We start from the raw sequence: 18,882 nt of genomic DNA, 5'->3' as shown, positions 1-18,882 counted from the left end.
GACTCTAGGAAGGCAATTTTATTTAAAACCTAGTAAAAGAGAGAAAGAAAGAAGAACTTACCAGTGAGTGAAAACTGGGGCTTAGGACTCGTTTCTACAGTAAAACTGGGGCTTAGGACTCGTTTCCCTGCTCTCAGAGGTACACTTCACCTCTTACTTAGCAAGGTAGAAGTGTAACTGTAATCATAATTATATTATAAAATACTCATTTCAAAATAAAAGCTGCAAGAAGTAAAACTTGCACTATCCTGCTTTTCTTTTTCTAAAAATGTGTCTCTAAAAATGACTTCTGACAACGCTGTCCTTCAGCACGATTTCAGCGAAGCCCAGGAAGCAGGGGGCCCTGAAGTGGCTGACGGCTGTAGGAACTCCCACTCCCAGGGGTGTGGTGCTCTTGCCGCTCCTCAAGCCAGATAAAAATAAACCGCCCACCCCAGGAGCGAAAGGCAGAGCAGCCCCAACAGAAACGGCTCCTTGGATTATCTGGACCATCTGCAGGTGGGGCATGTTTTCTCATCCAGCCCAGAGCTGCAGGGCCACCTTTCAGGATTCACAAGAATTAAGTTATAGTCAACTGTGGTTAAGGTGGAGAGAAGCAGCTATAACAACATCCCCCTAGTGATTCCCAGGACTCAGACGCCTTTAGAAAATCAAGTTGAAGATTTGATGTCCCAAGAGTGCAGTTCCTCTGGGATCCTGCTCTTTCTGTGTAGTGTGATGGTGAGATAATCTTATTCCACAACCAAGGCAAGCATTTGTGGAAACAGAGCAGGCCTGCCTGGAGATGACCAATATAACCCTGACTGGTCTCACTAGTCTACACAGGCCCGAGGGAGCAAAGATACTCAGTAGGTGTGATGCACTATTGGGGTTCTCCCCAATCAGCTACATCAGCCTCAGGAAAGCGACTGCTGTCGGGCGGACCATGCTTAATTTTAAAGAAGTAATTTTTTTATACCTCTTCCACCTTTCTTTTTTTCTCCTTGGGTGGAGCAGCACTTTTGATTACTTCAGCTGACTGAGCTTTTAAAACCTCTCCTGTAGACTTCTGAAAAACAAAATACAAAAGATTTGACTTACAGAAGAAGGAAATGTATTAACCAAATTGTAATAACCAGAACTAAAAAGTTGTTGGTGTCTTAAAGTGTGAGATGGTTTCTAACAAGTTTCCCTCATTACATTAAAAACAATACCTCTTTCTTGGTTTTCTTCCCATCAGCCGCAGGAGAACTGTAGGTGAAGTCTGATGACAAGGCATCTATGGCATCATCGGGCCCCAGGGGTTTCTAAAGAAAAAGGCAGCACGACGGGTCACACGTGGGAATCATTCAAGTGACAGATCAGATTATAAACCCAGCAACCGAAGAATGTACTTTTGCAATTCCTTGACTACCAAATGAGATGTTTAAAGAAATAACTCAGATGAAAGCCTATGTTTGGGAGGAAACTGGATGCTCAATAAATATTATTTTCCTGTTTCTCTCTTCTCAACATATTACATGTTAGGATATTCTCATCTTATTTTTATTAACATTTATTTTATCCTAAAACTTTCTTGGCCCCATTCTTCTTTCCCTCAAAAAATCTACTTAGGAAATAAACACTCATTGAAACAACCCCCAGGCCCACCTCCGTTCTCTGAACAGATGGAAACTTCATCTGATTTAGAGATTAATATAGTCATAATCCCAAAATACAGAATTGATAACTCTATCCCCCCAACCAAAGATATAAAAAATGTTAAATCTGATCTTAGAAGACATTTATGTGAACTCACCAAAGAGTCTGGAGGAGGCCCTGTGATCCCTTCTTTTTTCTGAAACAAATATTAATTTGATGATGCTGAGAAGGCAAAATTAATCCTTACAATCGGCAAAATGCACAGCTCAGTGAATGCTATGGGCTGAGTTGTGTCCTCCCAAAATTCATAAGCTGAAGTCCTATCCCCTAGAACCTCAGAATGACTGTATTTGAAGACAGGACCTTTAAAGAGGTAATTAAGGTTAAATGAGAACATTAAAAGGGGCCCTAATTCAATAGGACCAGTGTTCCTATAAAAGGGGGAAATGACCCAGAGATCCACGTAGAGAAAAGACGACATGCAGATATGTATACATAGAAGATGTGGAATTACTCCACATGTAGGTATCTATAGACCAAGGAGAGAGGCCTGAGACAGATCTTCCTCTCACAGCCTTCAGAAGGAGCCAACCCTGCCCACATCTTGATTCCAGTCTTCTAGCCCCCAGAATTGTGAGACAGTAAGTTTCTGCTGTTTAAGCCATCCAGTCTGTGATACTCCAATATGGCAGCCCTACCAAAGTAATACAGTGAGCTTCAGAGTAATGACAATTTCGCACGCCCATTATATTATCTAAGTTAAAAAAAACTGGATATATTAATGTGATAAAAATTATAACTCCAAAAAAGAAACAATAAAGTATAAGTAAACGATTGTTTAACTTACATTTAAAAGTTCCCTATATTTTGGAGGAAGTGTGACTTCTCTTTTACCCAATTCCTCTATGTAAGTAGAACTCATCAGATCCTAGAAGAAAACCGTACACATAGGGATATTAGCTGACAATGTTATATACATATTCTTAAACCGAAGTACTATTGCATTATTAATTTATGGAACTATTGAGAGTAAATATAAATCATTTAGAAGCCAATATTTTACACAACTCTGAAATTCTAAGTTTCCACAAATACTTGCCCATATTTAATTGGCTTAACTCATTAGTAATGCTATAAAATATTCAAACCACTATATTAAATTTGATTCATATATAAAATGCATTTTATTTAAAAATATTTTTCATTATCTAATATTTCTATACCTACAAAAGAGCAGTTGATAACAGTGAATTTCTATATAACCCAACAGATCTAGTTATTTCTTATGTAATAAGAAAAAAATCAGAGTGATGTTTCTTTTTTAGCACTCTCCAATCCAATTCCTCTTCCTTGTTTTCCAGAGATAGCCATCATCCTGAACTTTATCACATCCATCAGTGTAAAGTTGAATATATTTTAAAACAGTTATTCCACATGTAGATACCCATAATCAATATACACCATTACTTTGCCTATTTTCAAGTGTTATATAAATGGTATCAAATTCTTATGTCATTTGGTAATGTACTATTTTTATTCAAAGTTATGTTTTTGTAATGTTATCCATATTGATACATGAATAAGCCATTTTAACCACTAAAAAGTGTTCCACTATATCATCTTGTCTCCTGTTGAACAAAATCATTTCCAAATGTTTCACCTGTTCTTAGACCTCCTTATACACCTGGGCAAGGCTCCCTCCAGTAAGTCTCTCTAGACGTGGGATTGCTGGTTAGAGGGTGTGCACATCTTCATGTGACATCCATAGGCTCTGGGCCAGTTGTCAGACTTTTACACTTCTGCCAATCAGATGAGTGTGAAGTGCTATCTGTCTGTTTTTTAGTACCATTTTCCTAATTACTAGGGAGACTTTCATGTGTCTTTTGGCCAAATTTTCTCCTAATTTTCTATTGGGTTGTTTTTTTCTCAGTTTTAAAAAATCTTCATAAATTCTAGAAACAAATCCTTTGTTATGACTGTTGCTATATTTTCTTACAGTCTATGGAATGTCTTTTATTAATGCCAAGGAACATAATTTTCTTGCTTTTTATGAATCAGGAATAGAGATGAACTGAGGGTAGAAAATACCTAGAAATCAAGATAAGTTCAAGTGATAGGATGGGAAATATCTGGAAACTAAAATAAGTCAAAGTCCACTGGACTTAAGCCTCGAAGAAAGAAAATAAGTCTCTGTGATCCAACAGACTATATCCCAGCTGCAGTCTCAGCAGAGACAATCAATCAGTGTTTGCTGATCAACGGAATCACATAGCTACCTTAGGACAGTTTCCATCCACAACACTAATTTTCAGCTGCTATTACTGATACTGACAGCGTACTGTTTCTCTCCAAGTGACAGAACACTGTGTATTCTTTTGTGCATCATGACCATGACCTACTAGCTCTCCTACTCATTAAGTATGAATCTTTATCAACATCAAGATCACTTACCAAAACTTCAGGTCCAGTATATGTTGTATTATCTTCTTTAGTTTCTTCAGGTTCTCCTAAAGTGTCTATTAAGTCATCCAAAGCAGCACCCATGCCTGACTGGAAAACAAAAAGAGCAGATATGTGAATGTTATTTGTTACACATATTTCATTTTGATTTTTTGACTACCGAAAAAAAAATTCTGTGTAGAAAAATACCAAACACCAGAAGTTCTTAAATGGTTAAAATCTGGTCTGTAATAGAACTTATTATTTAAAGTCCCAGAGTACAGATCCTAGGTTGGCAAGATAGAAAGCCACATTCAGGTTAAGAACCACAATTTCAATAAGTCTAAAGGCATTAACTACATGAACAAGTGTATGATTCATTACAGCTGCCAGACCACTGTACTGATAGTTTAAAGAAAAAAGGAAACAAACTACAGAGAATTATGATTATGTTGCTATATGCAAGAGAGGAAATGCTTAGTATTTTTGCTTATCAATCGTTTCCACCTCTTCCAAATAAAATATATTTCAAAAATGGATTGCCCTGTGTTCTTTTATTCATCTGTGGCTTTTTGTTCACTAGCTTGTCTGAAGATGTTTACAAACAGAAATTCCCTGAAAGAGATGTTAAATTTACAAGAAGTGACAGTTTATTCTGTCAATATGGGCTTAAATCAGTATTATGAATGAAGGAGTGCCACCATCCTGTTGTTGAGGTTAAGAATGATTCATTGTGAAGAATAAGCTACATTTGAAGGGGAAAACAATTTGAGGAAAGACCCTTTACTATTTAACTCAGCTTAAAAATGATTGTTTACATTTTTTTTTGCAACTACCACACTTCCACTACAACTTTAGGCACTCACCTGATTGTGTAATAGCATCTGAGGCCTGTTAGCTTTAGACTGATTCAATTGGGAATTTCAGAATGAAGACGTGCCTGGCATTGTTTAGTGATACCTCTGGTTAAAGAAGGTGCATTTGCAGGAGGGAAACTGGAATGTAAACTCCATGAGACATAACTGGAGTTTCCAGAACAGAGGGTTAGAATATAAAATGTTACAAACATATGTGAGAAAATCCCACTTTCAACCCAGTCATATTAGCTTCAAACAATAATTCATTAAAAAGGTCCTTTAAGTTACCCTCACCTCATATTGTTTACCCTCAAGAAATCAGATCACGATAGACACAGAGACTATGAATAAATATCTATGTAAAAAGGCACTGCTATCTTCATACCTTTCCAGAGGGTTTACTTGGTTTGGATTCAACTGGTACAGCTGACGTTAATGATTTATTTTCTTTATTCTGGTGGGGGTTTAGAAAGAAAAACTCCTCATATATCTTTATAAAATTCAATAATATTACAAACTTTAAAATGAATACATTATAACATAACATGGATCATATACTAAACATCTGCTCTGTGCCAGACACTTTATGTGTTATATCCTTTTTCAGAACAGCATAAATAATGTTAATATTGATAATATTAATCTCACTTAGAGATGTGACAAGCAAGGCTCAGAGAGGCTGAGTAACTTCCCAGGTCACACAGTAAAGGACAGCACTGAGATCTGAATCCAGGACTGCCCACCTCTTTCTTCACTGCTCTTGGTTGCCTCTCCCAGGGCCCACAGCTAATCTCTGCAACACCCATGAATTCCTTCTTATTACAAGCAGCCATTATTTCTAGATGTTGTTCTCTCGGTCTTTGCCCCTACACATCAAGACCTCCACCCCCCCTTGCTTTGGTATCTCATCGCTCATTCTTTCCTTCATCTCCCTAAAATCAATGTCCTTCCCACCACGGCTTCAGTTGCTCCATCAATGACTGTCAATAACTTTCCAATCTGCAGTTTCCATGCCTTTACCCAGACGTAATCTTCTCTGAGTTACTCTGGTGAGCAGCCCTCTCCCGACTCTCATCTCTCTCAGCACCACCCCCGTTCTGTGCTGGCATCTGTGCCCTCTGTTCTCTGCCACCTCTGGCATCTCTCCTGCTTTGCCCCCTGCCACACACATGTTTCTGCCTGTCCTGGTGGTCCTAGGCAATCATTCCCTAGGGTCAGGGGCCAAATGCTTTCAGGGCCAGGCAGGAACGAAATGGTGAAGTCGCTGGGTTTAAGACAATAGGGAATTGCCTTCTGTGAAGGTCTCTGAAATCTGGGCAGCAGAGCTTGGAGGTGGAGAGCAGAGGCTCGAACTGTCTGGGTGTGCACACCAGCTCACACGCGCTGGCCGCAGGAGGCTTCAGGCAGGTCACGTCTCCTCCTGAACCTCCGTACCCTCATGGAGGAGGCCAGGACAGTGACTGCACCTACTGCAGCGGGTTGTGAGGACTAAACTAATTCATCTATTAAAGTACCAAAGCCAGTAGTTGTGCACACGCTAAGTACTCGTAAGTACTGGATATACAAATAAGTACTAAATAAGTGATTGCTGTGATTGTTATATTAAAGAGACTGTGGGAGCACCCGGGTGAACCTGAGTCCTGGCAACTGAATCCAGCTCCTTGATTCAACCACAACCTCGTGCAGATGTTCATTCAGTTTCACTCTCCCCTCTCTCCCTGCTTCTCCCTTTCCATTCACCTGGACTCCAAAACAATGTGCTAATCGCCTCTCTCTTGGGACACCTCAGGCATTTCAGTTCAACCTGTCTAAAAGCAGGTATCACTTTTCTGGCTCCACCAACTCCCCTTCTGACCCTCTGTCCACCTGTCAGTGACAATCAGGACCGGGCTCACTTAAGAAGGCGCTCACTCCTGCAGGTGCTGACCCTGCACTGGCACGAACCTGGCCATGGGTGCCTCCCTTGCCTCACCTTAGGGTTAGCAACCTAGTTCACTGAGATGCTGAAGCCCCAGGTTATCTGGGATTTTATTTCCCCTTTGCCCACTGCAGCCACTCATTTCCTAACACCTGAAAGCTTCACCTCTGCAACGCCTCCTGCATTGCTCCCCGCTCACTTATTCTATCCCAGTTCTAATTTAGGTTAACTTTGGACTCCCCAGGACGACTGAAATAGCCCCTGACCAGCCTCCCACCTTAAGATCTCTTACTCCGTCTCATCCCAGCCACTGCGGTCGCTTAATTCTTCGGCAGCTTGGTTTTAATCGCATCTCTCCATCCGTTCTCTAATCTTCAATGCTTACCTGCTGCCAGTTGTATCACTACCACATGGATTAACACACCTTTACATTCTCCACAGCAGTGCCTCGACCTGTCTTTCTGGTCTCACAGTCCCACTCACCTCCCCTGTGCTTCGTCCACACCGTAATGCACTTTGTACCCAGATCACATCTTATATTTTTCTCCCTTGGTATGTTTGCAAGCCTGCAATCCTAGCTATCCTTTCATGCCAAACTCAAACTGGATCTACTCAAAGTCCCCGAGGATTCCCCCAAATCAGACAGACGCCCTCTCTCCTCAAACAGCTCCCTGTGGGGACTTGTCTTAATCTGCCTTGAATGCAGTCCTGGGTACCTAGTTTTATTCCAGCCCTAGCGGGGTCTGCCTGCAGCTCAGTGTCCTGCAGAGTCAAACCGCAGTCCACAGTGCTTTACACACGGTATGGGCTAAAAAAGAAAAAGCAGATCTGACCAATCTCGTTTTCTAGGAGACAAATCAGAGGCAAAGAAAAGTGAAATGATTTGCCACAGGTCGTAGCACAAGTCAATGCACAGCAGAATTCCGTATAAACCTCGCCTAATTTTATTGCTTAGATTTTACTGATAACCCTGGCTAGATGATGTGTGGCATAAATTTTCAAATTATCAAAATTTGAAAATTACATTTACAAATAGGTTACAAAATTACATTTACAAATCTCTTAGAATAGGTTCAAATTACATTTTAAACCTATTCTAAGAGATCTAATCCTCTGTCTTAAATTTATCCATTTTCCAAACCATGGCATCTAGTTATCCCTCATCAACACAAGAGAGTGAAGTGTATCCCCAGGATGGGGGTAGGGATCTCAAGGTATATACAAGGGGTCTGCTGGAAAAAATAAAACATTTTTTATTTTAAGTTGAGTATTTTCATTTAAAAGTTCATGTAAATTTTGCCATCATGCCACATGATATCTGCATTAGCTTGGAGAAAAATAATGTGCCTTTTCTTTTTCGAAATTTAATAAAAACTGATGTTTCAGGGAGATGTGCTATACTTTTAACCTATGACTTTTCTTACTTTACTTAGCCTGCAGAGGGATAACTGCTCCCATTTTGAGAAGCGGGAAAATAGATAAACACGTATTACTTTTTTTCTGCTTTCATTTCCATCTTACTGTTGCTTCAGTTAGTTACTTGTGGCTTTAAGAGAAATACGTACTAGCATTTCTAGGACGATATGGCTTCCAAACTGATTACTAACTCTGATTGCTAACTCTGTATTCCTATCGGTAGAAAAGGTAGACTATTCCTTGTCTTACATTCCCAAGCTAGTCTCTTCAAAGGATCTAAGGAAGGTGCCCATAAATTGCCAGTGGGGCACATATACTCTCTCCTGAGAGGGCTTGTGATGCTCCTTTGAAAACCTCCCATATCCATCCATGTAGATGTCATGACTGAACATAATTTACTCATTTCAAGATGGCAGTGTTCATATTAAAAGCTGAGAGTAATGCTTATTCAAATGCTCATGGCAATTTTATGTGCTTTATTTCAAACCCATAAATCTTGAAGGCAGGATCTGAGTCAACTCACATTTTAATTTCCTTGGTATTGATATGAGGCCTTATACATGGCAGGCACTCAGTAACTATTTATTTATTTATTTATTTATGGGGTCTAAAAATAATTTTTTTTTATGGATCTTTATTGGAGTATAACTGCTTCACAATACTGTGTTAGTTTCTGTTGTACAACAAAATGAATCAGCCATAGGCATACATATATCCCCACATCCCCTCCCTCTTGAGCCTCCCTCCCACCCTCCCTATCCCACACCCTGATCCCACCCCCTAGGTCATCGCAAACCACCGAGCTGATCTCCCTGTGCTATGCTGCTGCTTCCCACTAGCTAACTATTTTACATTTGGTAGTGTATGTATGTCGCTGCTACTCTCACTTCACCCCAGCTTCCCCCCCCTCCGCACGGTGTCCTCAAATGCTTCTCTATGTCTACGTCTTTATTCCTGCCCTGCCACTAAGTTCATAGTACCATTTTTTTAGATTCCATATATATATGTGTTAGCATACGGTATTTGTTTTTCTCTTTCTGACTTACTTCACTCTGTATGACAGACTCTAGATCCATCCACCTCACTACAAATAACTCAATCTCGTTTCTTTTTATGGCTGAGTAATATTCCACTGTACAGTAACTATTTATTGAATGCATGAATTTTAAAATCATGCATTCAATAAATAGTGTCTTTTTGGTGTCTTGCTCTCTCTCTATCCTTCAGATGCATGCTCTTCTTCATAAAATTTCACATATGAAGTGTTCAGTTTTAGCAAATGACAGGTTATTTGACTGTGACAGCACTGGAACACTGAATGGTTAAACAGAGCCAGCCAGGTAGAATGGGTCTTCGCTGAGCATATGTTTCTCATAAAAGAGACCTGATAAGCATTGAGGCCCATGTACATGTTACATCTTTTATGTGTGCTCACCTTGTCAACTGGTTTGCCAGATGCTGCAGCTACGCCAGTAACAGCACTCTTTCCACCACTGGAAATTGTGTCCTGTGACTTAGTCTAATGGATAAAAGATTGACAGAACTAAGTATCTCTGAATGACTATTTTCAAGATCATACATTTCAAATGTCACTAAGGAGCCAGTTTCCCTTAGCAGACATCTTGTAGGGAAATGGTCACTAGCTTCCACTGCACATGATGCCAGGCTGGGAACATACAGCTGGACTCAAGAGCTTACAGAGCCCATGCAGGTTAACACACATAGGTGAAGTGGACCAGGCGGGCACATACAAGGTTGTAAAGCCTCTAGTCAATTGTTGCTATGTGAGCCCACTGTTGCCAGATATTCCAATTTTTCAAGAGAAGCTAGAAATTTGCATTTTATGTGAAGCATTCTGACTTTATTTGTTGGCAGCTAATTAAAAATCACTTTGATTACTGTTAGCCAAATAAAATACACAAGTGGCTGCAATTGGTGGGCCACAAATTTGCAGTCTCTGATATAAGGTATATTGTTAAACAGGCCTATTTCCTATCTTCCAAGAGCTCTCAATGAAAAAGTTCTCATAGACGTTTATTCTTCTAGTAGTTGAATAGTTGTATTCTGGAAATACAGAATATATTTCTGATTTTTGGCTCTGTAAGTTGATCTCTCCTACAACAAGACCCTAAAAACTCTAAGACTTCCAGGTAAAGAGCAGATCTCGCAGGGCATCTGAGTTCCCACAGACCACGAGGAGAGGGGTCCAGGAGGCAGCCTCAATCCCAAGCTTCCTGTCTGCGAGACACCAGAGTCGGCTGCCTCAAAGTCACGACAGGGCGCTGCTGGGTGGTGGAGAGGGCATGATGGAACATCCCCCAGACCTATCTGATGCCCTTCTCAGGCCTTACTTAGTCCCAAGTTTCCACAAGGTTATTTGCAACACCAGCAAAATGAGAGCACCAAATCTTTACAGTACAAGATATATTCAGCGTAGCTCTGTAGATTCACCTACACACATCAATATAGATAGAGGACCTGTCAATTCCCTAGTTGACATTAGTGTTTTCCTATCTATCAGTCTGCTTTATTTACCTTTGGTATTGTTGATTTCTCTGATGTTGGCTGCTCACTTGATTTGGAAACTGCTTTTTCATTATAAGCATGCTTGCTTCTTGTATCTGATGAGTGCTTGGGTAGGCTTTTTGGCTGAAAACACACACACACACACACACACACACACACACACACACACGTCCCACAATGTTAACAATATGACAAATATTGCTACTTTTCTCTATGGAATAGAAAGTATTCATAACAGCTGTGTTTTATGCAGTTTTTTTATTATGCGAATTTAAATTAGAATGATACGTGACAAAATTTCACTTTGAGTACAAAATTTGAAACAATGCAAATCCTTCCTCCCAAATTCAGCAAGAATCACCTGAGCAAATTGCAAATCCTGCTAATGCCACATGGTGGTGCCATTTTAGCGGAAAAACAAATACCAGCCATGCTCAGTAGGACTTGAATGTTGAAAGATGAGAGTTCAGAATTTTATCCTTCACCAAAAAACAAAGAAAAACAAAGAAAAAAAGGTTTCCCCTTATGATATCAAGTCCTAATGATGATCATTTACCTCTCTGTGTTCCTTTGGCTTTACTTCTTGGGTTTTTTTCTCATGAACCACAGATGGCTGTCAATTTCAAAAGATAAAATCTCAGTTACATCAGAGTACATTGTTTTTATATTTCCAAATAAGCTCAGAACCAAAAATCCCAATTAGACCATTCTGCCTCTCTTAGGAAAGGCCCAGTTGGAGAAGTAGATGTTGCTGTCTGGTTGATAGTAATCCTACCAACAGTCTGATAATGATAATTATCAGAAAACTAATGAAAAATGTAGTATTTCATCTAGAATGATTTTTCAAATAGCTATGTATCTCTAAGTTATTGGCTGTTTTTCACAATTCATGTAGATCATTTGATAACTGCAAGTCCATCCACAGAGATGTCAAATGATCACTTTGACCACTGAGTTTGTTGATAGGAGATCCTACTTTAGAAATTAAAATTGATTTTCAAAAAAATCTCCTTTCATAGGAGATGAACACTGTATTTTTTTAGTTAAATGATTTATATGGTCTTTTCTGTGCTACAAGTAGAGAAGACAGGTATCACTAGAAACCCAATTCTCTTGAGATTGAGTAACCAAAAACATTTAAATACGGAATAGAAGACAACTTCCACCAGCTGCTGAATTATTCTTCTATAGGGGACCATGTAATTACCATCCTCAGGGGCCACCAAGAGGCCTTACACAAAATCATATAAGCTTCATCTTTCACCCAGATGACTCTGCCCACTGCACTCCCCACCCTTGCCTGCACTTAAAGTACTTCAGCCCAAATCATCTTTGTGCTTCCCTACAGGAAAACTTGCAGTCTGAGTAACTGCTCAAGTGTACTTGAAAGAAATAAAGTACAGCACCTTATTGAAGAGAAACATTTGCCCTGCCTGCAGACACCCTGGGGTCATCTCCATATGGACTGGAATTGGCTTTCAGTCTAGACAGCCATGAGTCAGGAAAGCAAGGGAAGCCGTTCCCAAGGGAGTCAGAGCTGTCTCCTGAGTAACTGATAACTAGTTCCACCAATGGAAATAAGACCATCAAGATAAACCCTGGGCCCAGTCTAAGGAGAGACTCTCATCTTTAAATTATCTAGGTGTTGGGTTCAATAGACACCTTTGCTCTTGATGTCTCATCATTAAAGTAATCAAAGACTCATTACCCTTTGTCCCTTGTCCTTTGTTCCTGTTGCTTTTTTTAAAATTACTTCAGCTACAACAAAAATCTAGATTTGAATAAAATGCCTTCTGAAGTAGATTTATAAAATACTATTCATTTTAACAACATATGGCTTTAATGTTATAATTATTTTATACACACTCTATATAATCATGTTCAAAAGGGTAATCTAAAATTAATTTAATTAGCTGACAAATTTTTTTTTTTACCATTTAGTAGCACCAATAGAGGAAATTAGTTACTCATTATTGTTGCAAAGAATCCAAATAATTCACTAGTTGACTTAAATCATTTACCTTAGTTGATTGTGACTTCTTCTCAGGTTCTGTTTTTACAGCCTAAATTCAGAAAAAGAAAGAAGAAGGAAGGAAGGAAAAATGAACACAGTTTACAAAGTTTATCATATATTTTCTTCAACTAAAGAAGCTAAAAAAGATAATTTTTATGTATTTATAAATATAAACTTCATGAGTTAAAATTATACTTTTCTTGGAACTGTAACTATTTATTTATTTATTTATTTGGCCACACCACGTGGTTTGTGGGATCTTAGTTCCCCAATCAGGGATCAAATTCGTGCCCGCTGCAGTGGAAGCATGGAGTCCTAACCACTGGACCGCCAGGGAATTCCCGGAATTGTAACTCTTTAGATAAACACTTAAGCACACTAATTAACAGTCTGCTCTTACTACTTAGATGGCAATTTGCATCTTACTTCTGTGTGTACTAAAGATATGTAAAGATTTATTACTATGAACATGGTAGCTAATACATAAGCAAACTAAAATAAAAACCTTCATCCTTCAAAGCCATTAACATGATTGATCTCTTAATGAGTGAAATACTCAGCGTAGGTTTCAGCTGATGATGTAAAACAATGGGAGGCTGACAGTATCAAGAACACAGGAAGCCGTGAAATTGATTTTTAGTGCCAGAATGTGAGCCATGGGTAACTAAGCCTACCAGAAGTCTGTGATGGGTCAAAGTGTGGCAGAAGATTGTGAACTGAAATTATTAGCAGTGCTAAGCAGCTGAAGTGACCATTAGTAAACAGAAATGTCCCCTAGTACAATGAACCACATCACCTGTTTTTTGTGTCTTTTCTTATTAGGAGAATGCAGTCCTTCCAACTGTTTGCTGACTGGAATGGCCTAATATATAAGAGCACAGCCCCAAGTGTGATTTTATTTTATTTGACAGTCAAATAAGTAACATGAATAAACACGGCTAAAGGTTTGTCAAAAGTTTTCTGAAATTCTGTCAGCACAATATTACAACAATTTTGTAAATAGCGCATGAATTTTTGTAGCACGATAAAAATCTAGCAATCGAATCTAAAGTTCTAGGAATGCTTCTGAAGAGCTGGTTGTTATTTAGGATCTTTAGTGGAGTATTTTACAATTCCACCCAACCAAAAGTTACCTGTGTCAAAAAAGACAATTACTTAAGTATACATATGCATTCTCCGTATAGGGAAGATATGAAAACAAGAATAAAATTTGATTAAACATTTTATGAACTTTTCAAAGTAAGAGATTAAAAATTAGGCCTGATGCTTCTGCCATTTCTTTCCCTTTTATCTGCTCGGTGATATCAGCACAAACTCCTATTTTTTATTCTATTATCTGAAGAGACTGGTGCCAAATATCCTCTTAATTTATCATGTCTTGTGCTTCAGTAATGAAGGCACATGTGTTCCTCACATAATAGACCCTAGTTATGCCAACACACTTATTGTTTTGGGAAGGAAACAAAGTTCATGAACAAAGAAATGTTTTTAAAATTTAAAAATTTGGAACCTTTCAAACTGGATCCTTGTTAATGAGTTTCTGTACATGCTACTCTGCTTTTTTTTTGAGTTTATGCAAATGCAATTTACTATATGATTAACAAGGAAAATAAGCCAGCTGGTATTTTAAAGGTTTGAGTCTATTAATAGCTTCTAATTTGTAATTTGGCATTTTGGCAATATTTTGCATGGAAGAACTCTACAATACAATTAAGAATGTATACTCACAGACACAAGCAGCTTCTAATGAAATATACATTTTAATTAGTAATCACTAACACATCTCCTAAATTTATTTTTGGTGGTGGTGAGGCTGATGAACATAATACTGATGATAACAATAACTAATGCTTATTATAGCCTCTCAGTACAAGGGACTGTTCAAAACTTTCTTAGTCCAACCCTCTTAGTCCTCATAGTAATCCTCTGAGTCAGGTATAATGAGTATCATTATTATCATCACCATCATCATCATCATCATCCCCATTTCATGGATGCAAATTGAGGCACATGGAAATTAAATAACTTCCCAAGGACACGCATGGTGGAGCTGGGGTTATGTGTTCTCAATCACTGCACTGCATTGTCTCTCCAGCGCCAGCCAGCTCCTACTGGGCACCTGCTGTGGGACAGGCACTGTTCAATAGCCTTATCTTTGTTTCCTTACACAGTCTTGTGAGAAAGGTACTATTATCATCCTCCTCCAAATTGTACAGATAAGGACTCACAGACTTCTAAAACAAACTTATGGTTACCAAAGGGGAAAGCTGGGGGGAGGGATAAATTAGGAGTTTGGGATTAACATATACATACTACTATATATACAATAGATAATCAACAAGGACCTACTGTATAGCACAGGGAACTCTACTGAATATTCTATAATAACCTATATGAGAAAAGAATCTGAAAAGGAATGGATATCTGTATATGTATAACTGAATCTCTTTGTTGTAGGTCTGAAATTACTAACACAACATTGTAAATCAACTATAATCGAATATAAAATAAAAATTAAATTAAAAAAGGAAATGAAAGCCAAGAGGAATTTTCCAGCACCACAGCCAGCATAGAACTGGGAATAGAAGCCAAGCCGTCTGGCTCCAGTGTCCACTCTACAAAGTCTCTCAGAGATCTCAACCTGATTAACAATGATCTGACCTTTCATCTTACACACAGCAGTGTGACTACCAATTCTAATATGAGGAACAAGAGAGAGAGAACATAGATCTAGACATATTACCTCCAGAGCTAGAGTGACTTTCATTTCAAAGGTGTATAACATGACAAGGATTTGATATAGGCTTTATTTGAATTAACATCTTCCCTCTAAAAGCTCAAAATATTTAAAGAAATATGCTCATAAAGTTCACAAAAATCTCCAAGAGGAGGCTGATATAAATGTTATGAACCAAACATCAGAAGTACATGAAGGGGAGAGGAGCTTCAAGATGGCAGAAGAGTAAGACGCGGAGATCACCTTCCTCCCCACAAATACATCAGAAATACATCTACACGTGGAACTGCTCCTACAGAACACCTATTGAACGCTGGCAGAAGACCTCAGACCTCCCAAAAGGCAAGAAACTCCCCATGTACCTGGGTAGGGCAAAAGAAAAAAGAAAAAACAGAGACAAAAGAATAGGGATGGGACCTGCACCAGTGGGAGGGAGCTGTGAAGGAGGAAAAGTTTCCACACACTAGGAAACCCCTTCGAGGGTGGAGACGGGGGGTGGCAGAGGGGGGAAGCTTCGGAGCCACGGAGGAGAGCACAGCCACAGGGGTGCGGAGGGCAAAGCGGAGAGATTCCCGCACAGAGGATCAGTGCTGACCAGCACTCACCAGCCCGAGAGGCTTGTCTGCTCAGCCACTGGGGCGGGCGGGGGCTGGGAGCTGAGGCTCGGGCTTGGTTGGATCCCAGGGAGAGGACTGGGGTTGGCGGCGTGAACACAGCCTGAAGGGGCTAGTGCGCCACAGCTAGCCGGGAGGGAGTCCGGGAAAAAGTCTGCAGCTGCCGAAGAGGCAAGAGACTTTTTCTTGCCTCTTTGTTTCCTGGTGCGAGAGGAGAGGGGATTAAGAGCGCTGCTTAAAGGAGCTCCAGAGACGGGCACGAGACACGGCTATCGGCGCGGACCCCAGAGACAGGCATGAGACGCTAAGGCTGCTGTTGCCGCCACCAAGAAGCCTGTGTGCGAGCACAGGTCACTATCCACACCTCCCCTGCCTGTGCAGCCCGCCACTGCCAGGGTCCCGTGATCCAGCGACAACTTCCCCAGGAGAACGCACAGCGCACCTCAGGCTGCTGCAACGTCACGCCGGCCTCTGCCGCCGCAGGCTCCCCCGGCATCCAGTACCCCTCCCTCCCCCAGCCTGAGTGAGCCAGAGCCCCCAAATCAGCTGCTCCTTTAACCCCAGCCTGTCTGAGCGAAGAACAGATGCCCTCAGGCGACCTACACCCAGAGGCGGGTCCAAATCTAAAGCTGAACCCCAGGAGCTGTGCGAACAAAGAAGAGAAAGGGAAATCTCTCCCATCAGCCTCAGGAGCAGTGGATTAAATTTCCACAATCAACTTGATGTACCCTGCATCTGTGGAATACCTGAATAGGCAACGAATCATCCCGAATTGAGGAGGTGGACTTTGGGAACAACGATCTATACATTTTTTCCCCTTTTTCTCGTTTTGTGAGTGTGTATGTGTATGCTTCTGTGTGTTATTTTGTCTGTATAGCTTTACTTTTACCATTTGTCCTAGGGTTCTCTCTGTCCGTTTTTTTTTTTTTTGGGGTATAGTTTTTAGCACTTGTTATCATTGGTGGATTTGTTTTTTGGTTTGGTTGCTCTCTTTCTTTTCTTTTTTTAATTAAAAAATAATTATTAAAAAAATTTTTTATTTTAATAACTATTTTATTTTACTTTATCTTTTTTCTTTCTTTCTCTTTTTTCTCCCTTTTATTCTGAGCCATGTGGATGACAGGCTCTTGGTGCTCCAGCCAGGCGTCAGGGCTGTGCCTCTGAGGTGGGAGAGCCAAGTTCAGGACACTGGTCCACAGGAGACCTCCCAGCTCCACGTAATATGAAATGGCAAATATCTCCGAGAGATCTCCATCTCAATGCCAACACCCAGCTCCACTCAACGACCAGCAAGCTACAGTGCTGGACACCCTATGCCAAACAACTAGCAAGACAGGAACACAGCCCCATCCATTAGCAGAGAGGCTGCCTAAAATCATAATAAGGCCACAGACACCCCAAAACACACCACCAGATGTGGACCTGCCCACCAGAAAAACAAGATCCAGCCTCATCCACCAGAACACAGGCACTAGTCCCCTCCACCAGGAAGCCTACACAACCCACTGAACCAACCTTAGCCACTGGGGACAGACACCAAAAACAACGGGAACTACGAACCTGCAGGCTGCGAAAAGGAGACCCCAAACACACTAAGTTAAGCAAAATGAGAAGACAGAAAAACTCACAGCAGATGAAGGAGCAAGGCAAAAACCCACTGGACCTAACAAATGAAGAGGAAATAGGCAGTCTACCTGAAAAAGAATTCAGAATAACGTTAGTAAAGGTGATCCAAAATCTTGGAAATAGAATGGAGGAAATACAAGAAATGTTTAACAAGGACCTAGAAGAACTAAAGAGCAAACGAACAGTGATGAACAACACAATAAATGAAATTAAAAATTCTCTACAAGGGATAAATAGCAGAATAACTGAGGCAGAAGAACAGAGAAGTGACCTGGAAGATAAAATAGTGGAAATAACTACTGCAGAGCAGAAGAAAGAAAAAAGAATGAAAAGAATTGAGGACCGTCTCAGAGACCTCTGGGACAACATTAAACACACCAACATTCGAATTATAGGGGTCCCAGAAGAAGAAGAGAAAAAGAAAGGGACTGAGAAAATATATGAAGAGATTATAGTTGAAAACTTCCCTAATATGGGAAAGGAAATAGTTAATCAAGTCCAGGAAGCACAGAGAGTCCCATACAGGATAAATCCAAGGAGAAACACGCCAAGACACATATTAATCAAACTATCAAAAATTAAGTACAAAGAAAAAATATTAAAAGCAGCAAGGGAAACACAACAAATAACACACAAGGGAATCCCCATAAGGTTAACAGCTGATCTTTCAGCAGAATCTCTGCAAGCCAGAAGGGAGTGGCAGGACATATTTAAAATGATGAAGGAGAAAAACCTACAACCAAGATTACTCTACCCAGCAAGGATCTCATTCAGATATGATGGAGAAATCAAAACATTTACAGACAAGCAAAAGCTAAGAGAATTCAGCACCACCAAACCAGCTTTACAACAAATGCTAAAGGAACTTCTCTAGGCAGGAAACACAAGAGAAGGAAAAGACCTACAATAACAAATCCAAAACAATTAAGAAAATGGTAATAGGAACATACATATCGATAATTACCTTAAATGGAAATGGATTAAATGCTCCAACCAAAAGACATAGACTGGAGGAATGGATACAAAAACAAGACCCATATATATGCTGTCTACAAGGGACCGACTTCAGACCTAGGGACACATACAGACTGAAAGTGAGGGGATGGAAAAAGATA

At 40.0% G+C, this 18,882-nt stretch overlaps 1 protein-coding gene across 8 annotated transcripts in view; it reads right to left on the bottom strand.

Annotated features, from left to right (window-relative positions):
- The window catches only part of CAST (calpastatin), a 122,163-nt gene that overhangs the window by 38,089 nt on the left and 65,192 nt on the right, over positions 1–18,882 (bottom strand). For 4 of the 8 annotated variants that reach the window (XM_059916809.1, XM_059916808.1, XM_059916810.1 and 1 more), the window contains 11 exons: positions 13,587–13,652; positions 12,798–12,839; positions 11,333–11,389; positions 10,786–10,899; positions 9,686–9,769; positions 5,302–5,370; positions 4,072–4,170; positions 2,468–2,548; positions 1,778–1,816; positions 1,194–1,286; positions 959–1,048 (listed from right to left, as the gene is read on the bottom strand). In XM_059916809.1, coding sequence (XP_059772792.1) covers positions 959–1,048; positions 1,194–1,286; positions 1,778–1,816; positions 2,468–2,548; positions 4,072–4,170; positions 5,302–5,370; positions 9,686–9,769; positions 10,786–10,899; positions 11,333–11,389; positions 12,798–12,839; positions 13,587–13,652 — 834 coding nt within the window. The remainder of the gene's footprint in view (positions 1–958; positions 1,049–1,193; positions 1,287–1,777; positions 1,817–2,467; positions 2,549–4,071; positions 4,171–5,301; positions 5,371–9,685; positions 9,770–10,785; positions 10,900–11,332; positions 11,390–12,797; positions 12,840–13,586; positions 13,653–18,882) is intronic. The other 4 variants (XM_059916815.1, XM_059916811.1, XM_059916814.1 and 1 more) reach the window with 2 other exon arrangements.

This window comes from Balaenoptera ricei, chromosome 3 (assembly GCF_028023285.1).
Source record: "Balaenoptera ricei isolate mBalRic1 chromosome 3, mBalRic1.hap2, whole genome shotgun sequence".
Taxonomy (NCBI): domain Eukaryota; kingdom Metazoa; phylum Chordata; class Mammalia; order Artiodactyla; family Balaenopteridae; genus Balaenoptera; species Balaenoptera ricei.
The sequence above is the reverse complement of the archived record's forward strand: the minus strand, read 5'-3'. Positions and strand labels throughout refer to the sequence as shown.